The sequence below is a fragment of the Schistocerca serialis genome, chromosome 5, assembly GCF_023864345.2.
Source record: "Schistocerca serialis cubense isolate TAMUIC-IGC-003099 chromosome 5, iqSchSeri2.2, whole genome shotgun sequence".
NCBI classification, from domain to species: Eukaryota; Metazoa; Arthropoda; class Insecta; order Orthoptera; family Acrididae; genus Schistocerca; species Schistocerca serialis.
This window is the reverse complement of record NC_064642.1, coordinates 160,932,289-160,950,459: the sequence shown is the minus strand read 5'-3', so window position 1 is coordinate 160,950,459 and position 18,171 is coordinate 160,932,289. Positions and strand designations below refer to the sequence as shown.

The following is an 18,171-nucleotide window of genomic DNA, read 5'->3' as shown; positions in this document are numbered from 1 at the left end:
CCCACACATGTTGATTGTGAAAATTTACAATTTGATCACGATGGAATGAAGCCTCATTCGTAAAGAGAACATTTGCAGTGAAATGAGGATTGACACATTGTTGGATGAACCATTCGCAGAAGTGTACCCGTGGAGGCCAATCAGCTGCTGATAGTGCCTGCACACGCTGTACACGGTACGGAAACAACTGGTTCTCCCGTAGCACTCTCCATACAGTGACGTGGTCAACGTTACCTTGTACAGCAGCAACTTCTCTGACGCTGACATTAGGGTTATCGTCAACTACACGAAGAATTGCCTCGTCCATTGCAGGTGTCCTCGTCGTTCTAGGTCTTCCCCAGTCGCGAGTCATTGGCTGGAATGTTCTGTGCTCCCTAAGACGCCGATCAATTGCTTCGACCGTCTTTCTGGCGGAACACCTTCGTTCTGGAAATATGTCTCGATACAAACGTACCGCACCACGGCTATTGCCCCCGTGCTAATCCATACATCAAATAGGCATCTGCCAACTCCGCATTTGTAAACATTGCACTGACTGCAAAACCACGTTCGTGATGAACACTAACCTGTTGATGCTACGTACTGATGTGGTTGATGCTAGTACTGTAGAGCAATGAGTCGCATGTCAACACAAGCACCGAAGTCAGCATTACCTTCCTTCAATTGGGCCAACTGGCGGTGAATCGAGGAAATCCAGTACATACTGACGAAACTAAAATGAGCTCTGACATGGAAATTAAGCGCGTCCGGACGCATGTCCACATAACATCTTTTCTTTATTTGTGTGTGAGGAATGTTTCCTGAAAGTTTGGTCGTACCTTTTTGTAACACCCTATATATATATATATATATATATATATATATATATATATATATATATATATATATATATATATAATGTTGTACTTTTCTGACATCCCAAGAGGCTCATTCTGTGTTCAGAGTTAGTCAGGCGTGTGGTGCATTACGATCTTGGCAGTTGGGATGACAGTATCTCTAATTTGAAACTTTGGAGAGGGCTGCTTGGGAGATCAGAGTTTGTGTGTGCGCAGGCAGCGTGGACGCGCTGTCGCTGGAGGACCGGCGCTACTTCCACCCGGCGCGCGCACAGTGGCAGCGGGTGCCGGGCCGGCCCAGCGCATACCGCCTGCGGCCCAACTCCTACATCTGGGTGCCCTCGGCGCAGCTCTTCCCGCGCGCCGGCGGCTTCCCCGCAGAGTTCTCGCTGCTCGCTACTCTACGGCTGCATCCCCAGGTAAGTCACTGACAGGCTTTCTACATCTGCATATACATCTACATGTTATCTCTGCTATTCACACCTGCCTGCCTGGCAGAGTGTTCATCGAACCATTTTCATATCACTTTTTCACCATTCCACTCTCGAATGGCGCGTGGGAAAAAGGAACATCTAAATCTTTCCGTTCGAGCCTTGATTTCTCTTATTTCTTTATGATTATCATTTCTCCTTACGTAGGTGGGTGTCAACAAAATATTTACGCATTCGGAAGAGAAAGGTGGTGATTGAAATTTCGTAAATAGATCTCACCTCCAAGAAAACCGCCTTTGTTTCAGTGACTGCCACCCCAACTCGCATATCATATCAGTGACACTCTCACCCCTATTGTACGATAACACGAAACGGGTTACCCATCTTTGCACTTTTTCGATGTCTTCCGTCAATGAAATGTAATGTATTGCGATACATAGAAAGAAGAATCCTTTATAGTATGATTATATGATAGCGGAACAAACAATGGTAACAGTTACTTCTGTAAAATATCTGGGAGTATGCTTACGGAACGATTTGAAGTGGAATCATCATGTAAAATTAATCGTTGGTAAGGCGGGTGCCAGGTTGAGATTCATTGGGCGAGTCCTTAGAAAATGTAGTCCATCAACAAAGGAGGTGGCTTACAAAACACTCGTTCGACCTATACTTGAGTGTTGCACAACAGTGTGGGATCCGTACCAGGTCGGGTGGCAGAGGAGCGTTTCGTCACAGGGTTATTTGGTAAGCGTGATAGCGTTACGGAGATGTTTAGCAAACTCAAGTGGCAGACTCTGCAAGAGAGGCTCAGTGCATCGCGGTATAGCTTGCTGTCCAGGTTTCGAGAGCGTGCGTTCCTGGATGAGATATCGAATATATGGCTTCCCCTACTTACACCTCCCGAGGAGATCACGAATGTAAAATCAGAGAGATTCGAGCGCGCACGGAGGCTTTCCGGCAGTCGTTCTTCCCGCGAACCATACGCGACTGGAACAGGAAAGAGAGATGACAGTGGCACGTAAAGTGCCCTTCCCCGCACGCCGTTGGGTGGCTTGCGGAGTATAAATGTAGATAGAATCCTACCTGGTAAGGATCCCACACCGCGCAGCAATATTCCAGCAGCGGACGGACAAGTGTAATGTAGGTTGTATCATTAGTGGGTTTGTCGCATCTTCTAAGCGTTCTGCCAACAAAGCGCAGCCTTTGTTTCACCTTCCCCGCAATATTATCTGTGTGGTCTTTCCAATTTAGGTTGCTCTTAATCGTAATTCGTAGGTATTTAGTCGAATTGACAGTCCTTAGATTTGTACGATTTATCGAATACCCAAAATTTATCGAATTTATTTTAGTACCCATATGGATGACATCGCACTTTTCTTTGTTTAGTGTCAATTGCCACTTTTCACACCATACGGAATTTCTCTCTAGATCATTTTGTAATTGGAATTGATCGTCTGATGATTTCACTAGACTGTAAATTACAGCATCATCTAAAAAAAGTCTAAGGGGCTGCTGAGATTATCACCTAGATCATTTATGTAAATCAGGAACAGCAGAGGGCTTATCACACTACCTTCATCACGTCTGTTCTACTCAATGATTTACCGTCTATCACTACGAACTGTGACCTCTATGAGAGGAAATCACGAATCCAGTCACATAACTGAGACGATACTCCATATGCAAGCAATTTCTAAATTACTCAACTACTGTAACAAGTGAAAGTCAGTCGCTCGTGTCGTTCTTTCACCAGCATAAAAGTCTGGTACTTCACACCACTTTATAATCAGACTTCATTATGGTAGCACTACACAGCCTGCATGTCATTATTAATCATGGTAAATTCTGCTTACAGCTGTAATCTTTTACTATTTATCGCGACTGGAATTACGAGTATTGCTTATCGTCAGGCAACTGCAAGAAATCGCACCAGTTAGCTACAGTGATTCACGAAACTCGACATGCATTCTACTTAAAATGTTGGCATCGGTGGAGGAGTGGTACGTACAAATCTCAAATGCAATGTTTATTTTTCGTTAGTTTCATTTCATCACCCTCACCACACATGTGCAGCACAACAGTCCTGCCGCCCGGTGTGGCCGAGCGGTTCTAGGCGCTTCAGTCTGGAACCGCGCGACCGCTACGGTCACAGGTTCGAATCCTGCTCCGGGCATGGCTGTGTGTGATGTCCTTAGGTTAGTTAGGTTTAAGTAGTTCTAAGTTCTAGGGGACTGATGAACTGAGCTGTTAAGTCCCATAGCGCTCAGATCCATTTGAACCAACAACAGTCCTCTCTACAGCGAGAAACATTAAAAAATGTAAATAGAGGAGAAATAATACGACTAAAAGGTGAAAATTTACCCATGATTGTAAAATCTATAGAATGATGAATTCTCTAATGGTTTACATAACATTAAGTCTGTCGAATTTCATTAGTGTTTAAATTAAAGTTTAAGACTAAAGAAAGATAAGTATTTAAAAACGTAACAGAAGCGGTGACGTTCTTGTTAAGGAAGATCACTGCATTTTCCCCAATAAGCTGAAAGGCCTACAATAGAAAAAAGAATGATTTTGGGAGGGGAAAATGTGCTCTCTTGGTTTTGAAACATGTGGATATAAATACAGAGTCGTTATGGTAGTATCTGTTGTGATAAAGTTAAATGATATTCGGACGGATAGTGGAAAGACAGAAAGCGAGGAGTAGTTTGTTATCAGGGACGTGGGATCAGGAGAAGAGCAGATCGCGAAAGATGAAAGGGAGAAGGGGGGCCTGATGTGGGACATATAACACGGGACTTTTTAATATCGGAGTTTATTTCATTGTCTGGGAAACGGTGGAAGTTTCTTTAGGATAGGATGTAGCGTCGTTCAGGTGCTTGTACTGTCAGATGTGTTCGTACAGGTGCAGTAGAATATCAAGTATCTTGAACATATGGGAATGTCGGAATCCAGCTTTTCGGAAAGTGTTCACTGTCGGTGAGGAGAGGTGGGAATTTGATAAAATACAGATGATCCATGTTGGGGAAGCTAAACGGTTGCGGAAAGCAAGACATGGCGCTCATGGAACTGGAGGCAATTATAAAATTGGGGTGGGGCGAATATTCAGTCAACATTGGTGAAGGCGAAGAGAGTGCGGATTAACATTATTTTGTAGGTTGCAGTACAGTAGAGTATCACAATGTCCATGTTCGGCAGTTTAGTAGTTTTAGGCTATTGTGGGCCTCCTGTTCGATGCATAGCAGATGATGTTTATACATTAGTTGCCAGTGGAAACCTGGTCCGAGATATCTTAATGAGTTAGTTAACTGGATAGGATGGTTGTGAGTGCTTAAGTGAAAGTCATCGATTTGGGTAGTTGGCAGATAATTATTGGCTGTGTTAGGTAGGCAGGATTTGGGGGGGTGGGGGGGGGAGGGATAGGATGAGTTACTATTGTGAGTAATGAGAAAATATGGACAGTTACGTAGAAAGGAACCAATCAGACGGACAAAGTTAATTGGAAGTGCATGTGTCTGGAGTCTGAAGAGGTGGCCGGAATGGCAGATAGTCGGGGTCTTTTTCGAGGCTGAGGATACGAAAATGGCAGATTTTCTGATTTAAGTTGATGGGACAGGAGAAGTCAGAAGCACAAGAGCTTGTTATCAGAGGAGAGGTTTTGACTGAAGCCACACTGCGTCTCTGAAAGGATAAGTGTTAGTTCAGGAGTGTATGGATACATTAGGAAGTGTTAGATTCGAAGACCTTGTTAAACAACGAGGATGGGGCTGATGGGTCAATAGGAGGGAAACGTAGGATTTTGGAGATTTTCCACAACTCATGATAGTAGTCTGCAGAGAGGATCGTGTTGAAGCGGTTTACAAAGATTCCTAGAAAATAACAGGGTCCTTGTGTTACATATGTGTATGTAGTGCATTCGCATCCGGGAGCAGTGTTTAGCTTTTTGTGTAAGACTTGTTTTATCTGATGCACGGCGATAAAAGGGTTCAGCTCTGTCTGTGGTATCTTGTCCATCTAATGAGACCTGGGAGCAAGTGATGGGAAAATGTACGTTCATCTACGGTGCTGAATAGGAAGTAGGTGAAAAGAGGGTCGTTAGGAATTGTGAAGATGTAAGACAGATTGGATGCAAAGAGATTAACTATGTTCAGGGCGTGAGGTGGGAGGAGGTTACTGCGAAGGAGTAGACAGTCGGGAACGGAAATAATGCCTGTGAATCAGTGGAAAGCTTTCCAGTTATTAGAGGAGATAATGGCGAGCAAAGCGTCAAGTCTGATGCACCTTTGGTGAAAATCCTGGCGTTTCTGGGCATTGAGTAAGTCTGTGAAAACTGTACTATTCGAACTGTGTTCCGCAACGCTCTGATTCACCAAAAACCGGTAAGAAATCGTTCCGTATTGATCGACTAGTTCTTGGTGCGCTGGATAATTCACGTGAAACCTTAGAAGAAAGTTCGTTAAGTAACTTGCTGTGTTCTAAATAGTGCCTAACCTTACAGCGACCTTGATGCCGGTACTTTATTTGTTGAAACGCAAATATGCATACAGGCGCAAATACAAATGAGTGTGAATGTTGTCTAAGTAAAACAGCGCACAAATAAACACAAAACATTGTAAAATCCACAACGGTAACATATTTCCCGTGTACATATGGCCTAAATTTGAAAGACAGTATGACCCGGGTGATGCAAAGATAGTTGCCAAAGTGAAAAATACCCTTGAGCGTAATTTTTCATAGAGGTAATGAGATAGACCAGCAACATCAGTAAAAAAAGTATGAAAATTGTTAAAATGATAGCTTTAAACATTTACATACAATGAACAAGGTTTTTTCAAAACCATAGACATGAACAATCAAGTTATTTAGTCATACACACTAAAACTTTGACACCATCCTGAAACAAGTTAAGTTCCAAGAATGTAATTAAAAAATGAAGGACTTAATGCGCTCAACCGTCGCGTGTGGATATTAAGTCCACAGTATGAAAAACTAATGAAACATTAATACAACCTGAAGTTCACTTACAATTTAAATATATTTCTATAAAGCCAGTCCTATTTAACTGTGACTGTAATTACGTAAAATATCTAGACATTAAAAGTTTTGTTATGAGCATGAGCTAGCAACATAACAAGAACGTGCTGCTCATCTGCACCAAATGAAAATTTCCACACTTGGCTCAAAACTTAGTAACCTGTTCTGAAAGTAGTACACAATAACTGTCACAACTTGTAATGCAGGAGCGTAACATCAAGAGTAGTTAATTATGAGAATTACGTAATTATAAGTGAGACAAATCGCAAGAGAGTAAATTCAATTAACAAAAAATTACGCAACTTATTCAAATGGTGTCGAACTCAGCCATCAATAACACGAGAGCCATTTGTCAAAGTAACCAGCGCCATGCGAATTTGACACTTCCTATAGCACAGAATTTTGAACGGAGTGAAACAAGTAGCAACACATTCCTGTAACATAAAGCGATTACTACAAGTAGCTAGCGGTATACCAAGACGCACGAGATATATCACTTACAATTTAAAATGAAATTTTTGATTATCCATACTTCTGTACTCTCTAAATTTCAGTTTATACTAGAAGAGCAAGTAAAGTGACCGGCAGCCGGGTCACTGTAAGTACTTAGAACACTGCAAGTTACTTAACAACCCTTTTCACGTGAATAAACACTCTTTACCCACGGCACTAAGAATTAGTCTATCAATACGCAAAAATTTATTTTACCTTTTTTTTAATCAGGATATTGCGGAACACAGTTTGTATATTACAATTTTCTGTGACTGGAACTATAACAATATCGTGGCGATCGACTGCCAGAGCCAGGAAGTACGGCCATGACTCCCGTGATCAGCTTGTTATAACGCCGAGAACGTACCACAGTACTGGTGAGAATTCTGCTCTGATATACATTACAGAACGATGGATGATCCGCCCAAATGCTCCTCACTGCTGTGTTATGTGACATGCAAACGGCAGGTCGACGGTATCGGCGTCTGTAGCAAACATGAATCCTTAACCGCCGGAAACACGCGGTCGCACCTTTGGTTACCTTGGTCTCTATAACTCGGCCCATCTCCGGCGTCACCGCGCAAGCATCTAAATAGTACACCTGTCTGCCATCGCTAGCAAACCCAAGAGGCAGCAAGGTGCTCCAAGATCGAAAAGAACGACTGGAGGCGAAGGTTGCCCCCCCCCCTTTAAACAGAAATGAAACAGAATGTAAGAGGCCTATTACCTGACTTTTCCACAGTACCCTGCTTGTTCAGGACTATGAACCAGCTAATATGTGCCCAAAAACCCTTGCCACTAAATGCATCCTGCACCAGGAATGCGACTGGGTTCAAATGGCTCTGAGCACTATGCGACTTAACTTCTGATGCCATCAGTCGCCTAGAACTTAGAACTAATTAAACCTAACTAACCTAAGGACATCACACACATCCATGCCCGAGGCAGGATTCGAACCTGCGACTGTAGCGGGCGCTCGGTTCCAGAGTGTAGCGCCTAGAACAGCACGGCCACTCCAGCCGGCACTGCGACTGGGGAAAGTACCTTGCTCACCCAAATAATGGGACAACATATTTTATGTAACCTTTTCGGCACTCTTACTCTGCAGCCGGCCGGTGTGGCCGTGCGGTTCTAGGCGCTTCAGTCTGGAGCCGCGTGACTGCTACGGTCGCAGGTTCGATTCCTGCCTCGGGCTTGGATGCGTGTTAGGTTAGTTAGGTTTAAGTAGTTCTCAGTTCTAGGGGACTGATGACCTCAGTAGTTAAGTCCCACAGTGCTCAGAGCCATTTGAACCATTTTTTGACTGAGAAAAACCGAGATAAATGTTGGTCAGCCAAGTACCTCATTTACTGTGGAGTAGCCCCACGAACCGGGAGAAGGCATCCACCATCACCAAAGATACTTGCTCCTGTGCTCTTTCCGTGGAAAAGACCCTAAGTGATCAATGTAGATCTCTACCATGGGTGCTCTGGCGACTAAGAATTTAACTCTCCCCACTTAGAACTGCGATTTGGTTTAGTCACAAGACAATCCTTGTTTTCCTATTTAAGATTGGCCAGGTCAAATGCTCCTTAATTTTCATTCTAATTCTGAAGCAAGTCTTTGAAGAAGGTCGGTATTAGGTCCATCAGCAAACGGATCTTAGCCTTGCCGTAATACTAGGTTTTACAACACAGAATTATTGGTCATTATAAGTGGCCCAGAATCTCCTCTCCTCCTTCAATCTTGCTTTTAATTACGTGAAACTAAGGGCAACTGCCGGCCGCTATGGCTGAGCGGTTCTATGCGCTTCAGTCCGGAACCGCACTGCTTCTACGGTCGCAGGTTCGAATCCCGCCTTGGCATGGGTGTGTGTGTGATGTCCTTAGGTTAGTTAGGTTTAAGTAGTTCTAAGTCTAGGGAAATGATGACCTTACATGTTAAGTCCCATAGTGCTCAGAGCCATCTGAACCACTTTTTGAGGGTCAACTTCCTACTTGGAATCTAAATCGCAAAATAGCACCTACCCGCAGATGACTCCAACAAAAAATTCATTCACCAAATTAGGTGACATTTCCTATGGCTCTTCTTCTTGTTGAAACAGGTGGCTTTGGAACCATCAAGCAGGTTATGACTCCCTCTAATATCCTGGACCTCAAAACGGAATGCAAATATGCAAACCTCCCATGTTGCTACCTGTTTTTCGGGGACGTGCCAGAACCCTAGATAACGCTTGGGTATCTGCCTCAGATATGAGCAACCTATGGTCTAAATAAAACGTAAATCCCTCGAGACCAAACAGAACTGCCGAGCCTCAGGTAACGGCTTTGATAGTACCCTATTGGTTTCCTTTCACCTTGAAACTCCTTAACTAGAACCACGGCGATACCAGAACTTGACAAATCAGTTTATAATATTTATTGGTTATCAAAATTAGAGAGTCCCAAGACCGGGGCATTAAGTAAAGCTGTTTTCAGAGCATCAATTGAGGCTTGCTGAGATTCTTCCGAAACGAACAGTTCCCCTCTCCATGTTGTTGTTGTGGTCTTCGGTCCTGAAACTGGTTTGATGCAGCTCTCCATGCTGCTATATCCTGTGCAAGCTTCTTCACCTCCCAGTACCTACTTCAACCTACATACTTCTGAATCTGCTTAGTGTATTCATCTCTTGGCCTCCCTCTACGATTTTTGCCCTATACGCTGCCCTCCAATACTAAATTGGTGATCCCTTGATGCCTCAGAATATAACCTACCAAACTATCCCTTCATCTAGTCAAGTTGTGCCACAAATTCCTCTTCTTTCCAATTCTATTCAATACCTCCACGTTATTTATGTGATCTACCCATCTATTCTTCAGCATTCTTCTGTAGAACCACATTTCGAAAGCCTCCATTCTCTTCTTGTTTAAACTATTTATGTCCATGTTTCACTTCCATACATGGCTACACTCCATACAAGTACTTTCAGTAACGACTTCCTGACACTATAATGTATACACGATGTTAAGAAATTTCTCTTCATCAGAAACGCTTTCATTGCCATTGCCAGCCTACATTTTATATCGTACTTCCATGGTCATCAGTTATTTGGCTCCCCAAATAGCAACACTCCTTTACTACTTTACGTGTATCATTTACTCCTCTAATTCCCTCAGCATCATCCGACTTGATTCGACTACATTCCATTATCCTCGATTTGCTTTTGTTGATGTTCATCTTATATCCTCCTCTCAAGACACTGTCCATTCCTTTCAACTGCTCTTACAGGTCCTTTGCTGTCACTGACGGAATTACAATGTCGTCGGCAAACCTCAAAGTTGTTATTTCTTTCCCATGGATTTTAATACCTACTCCGAAATTTTCTTTTGTTTCCTTTACTGCTTGCTGAATGTACGGATTGAATAATATCGGGTAGAGGCTACAACCCTGTCTCACATCTTCCCTTTCATGTTCCTCGAATCTTATAACTGCCATCTGGTTTCTGTACAAACTGTAAATAGGGTTTGGCTCCCTATATTTTACCCGTGCCACCTTCAGTATTTGAAAGAGAGTATTACAGTCAACATTGTCAAAAGCTTTCTCTAAGTCGAAAAATGCTAGAAACGTAGGTTTGCCTTTCCTTAATCTTTCCTCTGAGATAAGTCGTTGTGTCAGTAGTGCCTCACGTGTTCCAATTTATCTGCGGAATCCAGACTGATCTTCCCCGAGGTCGGCTTCTACGAGTTTTTCCATTCGTCTGTAAAGAATTCGCGTTAGTATTTTGCAGCTGTCACTTACGAAACTGGTAGTTCGGCAATTTTCGCATCTGTCAACACCTGCTTTCTTTGGGATTGAAATTATTATATTCTTCTTGAAGTCTGAGGGTATTTCGCCTGTCTCATACATCTTGCTCACCAGATGGTAGAGTTTTGTCATGTCTGGCTCTCCCAAGGCCGTCAGTAGTTCTAGTGGAATGTTGTCTTCTCCCGGGGCCTTGTTTCGACACAGGGCTTTCAGTGCTCTGTCGAACTCTTCACGCAGTATCATATGTCTTATTTCATCTTCATCTACATCCTCTTCCATTTCCATAATATTATCCTCAAGTACATCGCCCTTGTATAGAACCTGTATATACTCCTTCCACCTTTCTGCTTTCCCTTCTTTGCTTAGAACTGGGTTTCCATCTACGCTCTTGATAGTCATACAAGTGGTTCTCTTTTCTCCTAAGGTCTCTTTAATATTCCTGTAGGCAGAATCTATCTTACCCCTAGTGAGATAAGCCTCTACATCCTTACATTTGTCTTCTAGCCATCCCTGCTTAGCCATCTTCTAGCCATCCCTGCTTAGCCATTTTGCACTTCCTGTCGATGTCATTTTTGAGATGTTTGTATTCCTTTCTGCCTGCTTCATTTTCTGCGTTTTTGTATTTGGTCCTTTCATCAATTAAATTTAATATTTCTCCTGTTATTCAGGGATTTCTACTAGCCCTCGTCTTTTCACCTACTTGATCCTCTGCTGCCTTCATTACTTCATCCCTCAAAGCTACCCATTCTTCTTCTACTGTATTTCTTTCCCCCCATTCCTGTTTATTGTTTCCTTATGCTCTCCCCGAATGTCTGTACAACCTCTGGTTCTTTCTGTTTATCCAGGTCCCATCTCCTTAAATTCCCACCTATTTGCAGTTTCTTCTTTTTTAATCTTCAGTTATTAACCAATTGATTGTGTTCAGAGTCCGCATCTGCCCCTGGACATGTCTTACAATTTGAAACCTCGTTCCTGAATCTCTGTCTTACCATTATATAATCTATCTGATACCTTGTAGTATTTCAAGGCATCTTCCATGTATACAACCTTCTTTTATGATTCTTGAACCAAGTGTTAGCTATGATTAAGTTATGTTCTGTGCAAAGTTCTACCAGGCGGCTTCCTCTTTCATTTCTTTCCCCCATTCCTTATCCACCTACTACGTTTCCTTCACTCCCTTTCCCCTTTTCAGTGACCCATGACTATTAAATTTTCGTCTCCCTTTACTATCTGAATAATTTCTTTCATCTCATCATACGTTTCATCACTTTCTTTGTCATCTGCGCAGCTAGTTGGCATATAAACTTGTACTACTGAAGTAGGCATGGACTTCGTGTCTACCTTGGTCACAATAATGCGTTCACTATGCTGTTTATAGTAGTTTACCCGCACCCCTATTTTTTATTCGTTATTAAACCACTCCTGCATTACCCCTATTTGATTTTGTATTTATAAACCTGTATTCACCTGACCAGAAGTCTTGTTCCTCCTGCCACCGAACTTGACTTACTCCCACTATATCTAACTTTAACCTATCCAATTCCCTTTTCAAATTTTCTAACCTACCTGCCCGGTTAATGGATCTGACATTCCACGCTCCGATCCGTAGAACGCCAGTTTTCTTTCTCCTGATAACGACGTCCTCTTGAGTAGTCTCCTCCCGTAGATCCGAATGGGAGACTATTTTACCTCCGGAATATTTTACCCAAGAGGACGCCATCATCATTTAACCATACAGTAAAGCTGCATGCCCTCGGGAAAAATTACGGCTGTAGTTTCCCCTTGCTTTCAGCCGTTCGCAGTACCAGCACAGCAAGGCCGTTTTTTAGTGTTACAAGGCAAGATCAGTCAATCATCCAGACTGTTGCCCCTGCAACTACTGAAAAGGCTGCTGCCCCTCTTCAGGAACCACACGTTTGTCTGGCCTCTCATCAGATACCTCTCCGTGGGTAACAAGGCCCTGCTCTGCTCCGGATTCATGTATCAATTTCAGAGCCAGCAGATTAAACAGCGTATACTTCGGACTGACAGAGATGTTGATACATGATCGACATTTAAACTCAGAGACCTTGGCTACATAATCCAAAATACAACCGCATTTTTCAAGGAAATCAGACACAAGAACCACTTCCACAGTCAACCCCATTACTAACGGAAATTTCAATGGCCAAGACACTTTTTAAATCTTGAAATACAAAATTAATTTTCCCATAAGTGACACAACTTCACTCCAAACAAAGTGGGTTTTTAATACCTCCAGAGTTATGCAAAGATGAAAAACCCTCTGGTGCCAATATTCGTCAATAAGTGAAAGACTGCTTCCAGAATATAGTAGCGGATTCATCGTGAAGAGTGGCACAAACAAAGGGTGCCTGCGACCCCATTCACATTTCGCGGCCTCTTAATTAACCTGTTAATATTTTCACACCACCAATCCTTCATCTGCTCCGACCTTTACCACGATCGTACGCAAAATGTCTCTTTTCATTGCAATGGAAACAAACATAACGCCTTTCAGAACGGAAAATGGAATGAGTCTGCTGGGTTGCATCAGCATATATTTTTGAATCATCAGCCTTCTCACAGGTTTGATGCAGCTCGCCATGAATTCCCCTCCTGTGTGCCAGGACTTGGCACCTACGTCTTAAATTGTTTGCTGGAAGTATTCCTATCTTTGGCTTCCTCTACAGTACACTCTGCTGCTTCCTCTAGTACCATGGAAGTTATCCATGATGTCTTAACAAATACACTGAGCCTATCTCTTCTTCTTGTCAGTATTTTTCCTCGCCGATTCTCTGAGAAAATCCTCATTCCTTACCTTATCGGTCTACCTAATTTTCAACATTCTTTTGTAAGCCCACAACTCAAATGCTTCGATTCTCTTCTGTTCTGGTTTTCTCACAGTCGATGTTTCACTATTATACAGTGCTGTGCTCAAAACCTACATTCTCAGAAATTTCTTCCTCATATGAGGGCATGTTGGATACTAGAAGACTTCTCCCAGCTAGGAATATCCATTTCGCCGGTACTTGTCTGCTTTTTATGTCCTCCTTGCTCCGACCGTCGTGGGTTATTTTACTGCCTAGCTATCAGAAGTCCTTAACTCCCTCTACTTCGTGATCACCAATATTATCGTTAAGTTTCTCGCTGTTCACATTTCTTTCGTCTTTCTTCGATTTACTCTCAATCCATGTTCTGTACTCATTAGACTGTGCATTCCATTCAGCAGATTCTTCATCTTCATTTCCACTGAGGTTAGTAATGTCAGCAGAGATTCTTGTCATTTATATTCTCTTACCTTGAAACTTAATTCCCCTCTTGACCCTTTCTTTCACTTTCGTCATAGCCTTTTCTACGTAGAGACTCAACAGTAGGATTGAAAAACTACACCCCTGTCTTACTCGCATTTAATCCGAGCACTTCGTTCTTCACCTTCCACTCTTTTTTCCACTGAGCTCTTGCACAGCTTACCCCTATTTTTCTCAGACTTTCGAAAATCTTGCACCATTTTACGTTGTCCAAAGCTTTTTCCAGGTCGGAAAATTTTCCTTCAGTCTTGCTTCCATTACCAACCGCAACGTCAGACTTGTCTCACTGGTGCCCTTATCTTCCCTAAAGCCAAACTGATTGTCATCCACTAGATCTTGAATTTTGTTTTCCATTCCTCTGTAAATATTCTTACCAGCAACTTAGGTGTTTGAGCTGTGGAGCTGATTCTGCGATGGTTCTCGCATTTGTCGGCTCTTACAATCTTCGGAATTGCGTGGATGATATTTCTCCAAAATCAGGTAGTATATCACCAGACTTATACATTCTACACACCAATGGGAATAGTTTCTTAGTAGCACTTCCCACAATGACTTTCGAAATTCTGATGGAATGTTATCTATACATTCTGCCTTATTCGATCTTAAGTTTTCCAAAGCTCTTTTAAGTTCCCTTATCTCTACTATATCGACTCCCGTTTCTTCTCCTATCACTTTATCAGACAAATCTTCTCTCTCATAGACGCTTTCAGTTCATTGTTTCCACCTATTTGCTCTCTCCTCTGTTTGTAACAGTGGAATTCCCATTGCATTCTTAATGTTACCACCCTTACCTTTAATATCACTGAAGGATGCTTTGACTTTTCTATACGCTCCGTCAGTGTTACCCACAATCCTTTCTTTTTCGATTTCTTCACACTGTTCATGCAGCCATCTCGCCTTAGCTTCCTAGCAATTCCTATTTATTTCATTCGTAAGTCACTTGTAGGTATGTGTTCCTGAATTACCCTGAACTATTTTATACTTCCTACTTTCAACGATCATCTGGAGTATTTCCTCGGTTACTCATGTTTTCTTCGCTATTACCTTCTTCGTACATTTGTTTCTCTTTCCAGCTTCTCTGGTTGCCCTTTTTAGAGATGTCCGTTCCTCGACAACTGAACTGCCTACTGAGCTATTTCCTGTCACAGTGTCTATAGCTTCAGAGAACATTAAGCGTATCTCCTTATTTATTAGCACTTCTGTATCCCACATCTTTGGGCATTGATTTTTTCTAGATAGTCTCTTGAACCTCAGCCAACTCTTCATCACTACTAAATTGTGATCTGTGTTTATATCTGCTGCTGGGTACTGATTAAAATCCAATATCTGGTTTCGAAATCTCTGCCTGACCATGATGGGATCTAACTGAAAACTTTCAGTACATCCCATCCTTTCCCAGTATACTCTCTCCTCTTGTGATGCTTGAACAGAGTATTCCCTATTACCACCTGAAATTTATTGCAGAACACGATCAGACTTTCTCTTCTGTCATTCTAGATACCAAGCTCATTTCCTCCAGTACCCCTTTCTTGTACTCCTTCGCCTATAACCGCATTACTGTCACCAATACCTATCAGTTTTTCATATCCCATTCTACACTGAACTACCCGTCCTATATCCCCATATACTTCTCCCGTCTCTTTGATTTGCGACGTCGGCATGTACACATGAACTATCGTTGTCGGTGTTGATTTGCTGTCGATTCTGTTGAGAACAACCATTTCATTAACTGTTAACAGCCCAAATAAAATGGACAAATTGTTAGTAACTTTCTCTCTGTTGTACCTTTGTATTCAGAACGAATCCTACTCCTAATGTGCCGGCCGCTGGTGGCCGAGCGGTTCTGGCGCTACAGTCTGGAACCGCGCGACCACTACGGTCGCAGGTTCGAATCCTGCCTCGGGCATGGATGTGTGTGTTGTCCTTAGGTTAGTTAGGTTTCAGTAGTTCTAAGTTCTAGGGGACTTATGACCTCAGCAGTTGAGTCCCATAGTGCTCAGAGCCATTTGAACCATTTTTTTACTCCTATTGTACAATTTCTACTGCTGCTGATATTACCCTATACTCATCCAACCAGAATTTTTTTTCTTCCTTCACTTTCACTTCACTGGTCCTAGCTATATTTAGACTGAGTCTTAGCGCTTCACTGATCCTAGCTACGTAGACTGAGTGTTAACATTTCCATCTGCAGATTTTCCAGCTTCCCTACCTACTTATGACATTACACGCCCCGACTAGTAGAGTGTTATCCTTCGTGCCCACTATCTGCTTACTATTAGCGCCACCTTCCAGTGCCTCCCATTTCTCATCAAAAAACTTGAATATCTTAATGTCTGAGACAGGCTGGTCTAGTTCTGCAAACGTCTGAGGTTTCGTCGAAACAACACCCATTACCTGCCATATGGCCGAATTCTTTCACATTTTTCATTCATTTTTCAGAGATTTCCAAACACAGGGTCTTTATTGTTACCCGCACATTTTCAATGTATTGAAGTAATTTCTCTGAAACGCTTGTATATGATAAACACAGCGTTTACAAGATCATCCCGAAATCGGTCAGACAAATGCCTCTCAGTAACATTTTCTGATAACCGCTCAAAGATAAATTCTCATTAAGAATCTCCGTGATTGTTCTTCTCAATTTCCCGACTAAGAGAGGGTACATAAGTTAAAATACGACTGTGTCCGAAATCCGTAAAACCACTCCCTGATTCTGCATCCACACTGTCAATCACAGAAACTCAAACACTTGTTGATTGGTATCTACTCCTAAACTGTAAACACCTTGCAACACTGACACAAAAGTATTAGGTAGTTCACTGTACCTCTCCCAACCTTCTGCACAATTTGTACCAGTACTCTGCCTATTCAGACTTTCACCTGCCTGCTCAGGGACCTGAATCCCTTCACAATCCTCGTTTATCTACCTATTTCTTAAACTAATTTCTAATTGCAATTATCATACGTTAACTCATGATTTGTGAATATCAGTGTTCTGCTTGGAAACAGTATTACGAGCCACTGTACCCAATTTATATTTCCACATTTGGCTTAAAATATAGTAACATGTTCTGAGAGTAGTACACAATACCTTATAACGACTGCAACAAAATTCTACATCTCGAAGCTTATGATTCAAAATAGGTAATGCTTGTAAAAATCTGCTGTAATAGTCCTTTAGTGCCAATGATACCTGTCAGTAGGCACTTAACTCACCAAAACCATTTAAGGCATTTTAATTTTTAAAACTTATTACATAAAGAAAACATTTATCACGAAACTTAAAAACAGTTCGTACTAATAGTGCATTTTCGCCCATGCACTTGTCCTAATTCTGTCTTTGCAACCATTTTACTGGCTGTTCTTTATCTAGTTGTGTCCAGATTTTGCTGGTATTGTCATTTTCTATTTAAGCCCCGGTGGTTACCACTCAACGTTTCACTCCCACCACTGAAAACCCAGGATTTTATCCAGCAATGCGGTCATAGCCCTCATTTAGCCGATCATCAGTCTAAAATCCTCGTGCTCAGCGTGTCGGCCAGACACTGCGCCTCAAAGGGTACCGCCATCTCGTGCGGCGCAGTTCGGCCTCCTTGCCCTCCTTGCCTTCAAAAGCTCGAGCGGGCTCGGCCGCACCTGTTCCTAATGTCACGACAGCATGCGCGTGCACACCAGCGTTTGTTTTTAAAGGTTGTCGTCACAGTTACCTGGATTTACTATCTCGTCTTACAAATCAAACAGATTCCTTTTGTCGGTCGTCTTGGATCGTATATGAGCTAGCAAAGATTTACACTTCGGATCTACATCTACATCACACTCCGTAAGCCACCTAATGGTGTGTGGCGGAGGGTACTCTCGGTACCACCATCTGATCCCTGCAACCCTGTTCCACTCGCGAATAGTGCGTGTGTAGAATGATTGTTGGTAAGTCTCCGTATTGGCTCTAATTTCTCGAATTTTGTCCTCGCGGTCAAGAGGCGAGATGTATGTGGGAGGGGGGGGGGGGGAGGAAGTAATATGTTGTCCGATTCCTCCTCAAAGTGCTGTCCCTAAATGTCAATAGTAAATCTATACTGATGCACAGCACCTCTCTCGAACGTCTACCAGTGGAGTTTGTTTTGCATCTCTGTAACGCTCTCACGCCACGTGACGAAACGCGCCGCTCTTCGTCGGATCTTCTCTATCTCCTCTATCAGTCCTACCTGATAGGGATCCCATAAAGGTTAACAATACTCAAAAATCGGGTGAACAACGCCTTATAAGCCATTTCTTTCGTGGATGTGTTACATTTCCTTAAGATTCTTCCGATGAA

The 18,171-nt window shown here is 42.5% G+C and overlaps 1 protein-coding gene across 1 annotated transcript in view; it reads left to right on the top strand.

Annotated features, from left to right (window-relative positions):
- Positions 1 to 18,171, top strand: part of LOC126481816 (papilin-like) — a 156,120-nt gene that overhangs the window by 23,796 nt on the left and 114,153 nt on the right. Inside the window, exons 2-3 of the mRNA XM_050105773.1 lie at positions 1,053 to 1,255; positions 4,374 to 4,382. Coding sequence (XP_049961730.1) covers positions 1,053 to 1,255; positions 4,374 to 4,382 — 212 coding nt within the window. The remainder of the gene's footprint in view (positions 1 to 1,052; positions 1,256 to 4,373; positions 4,383 to 18,171) is intronic.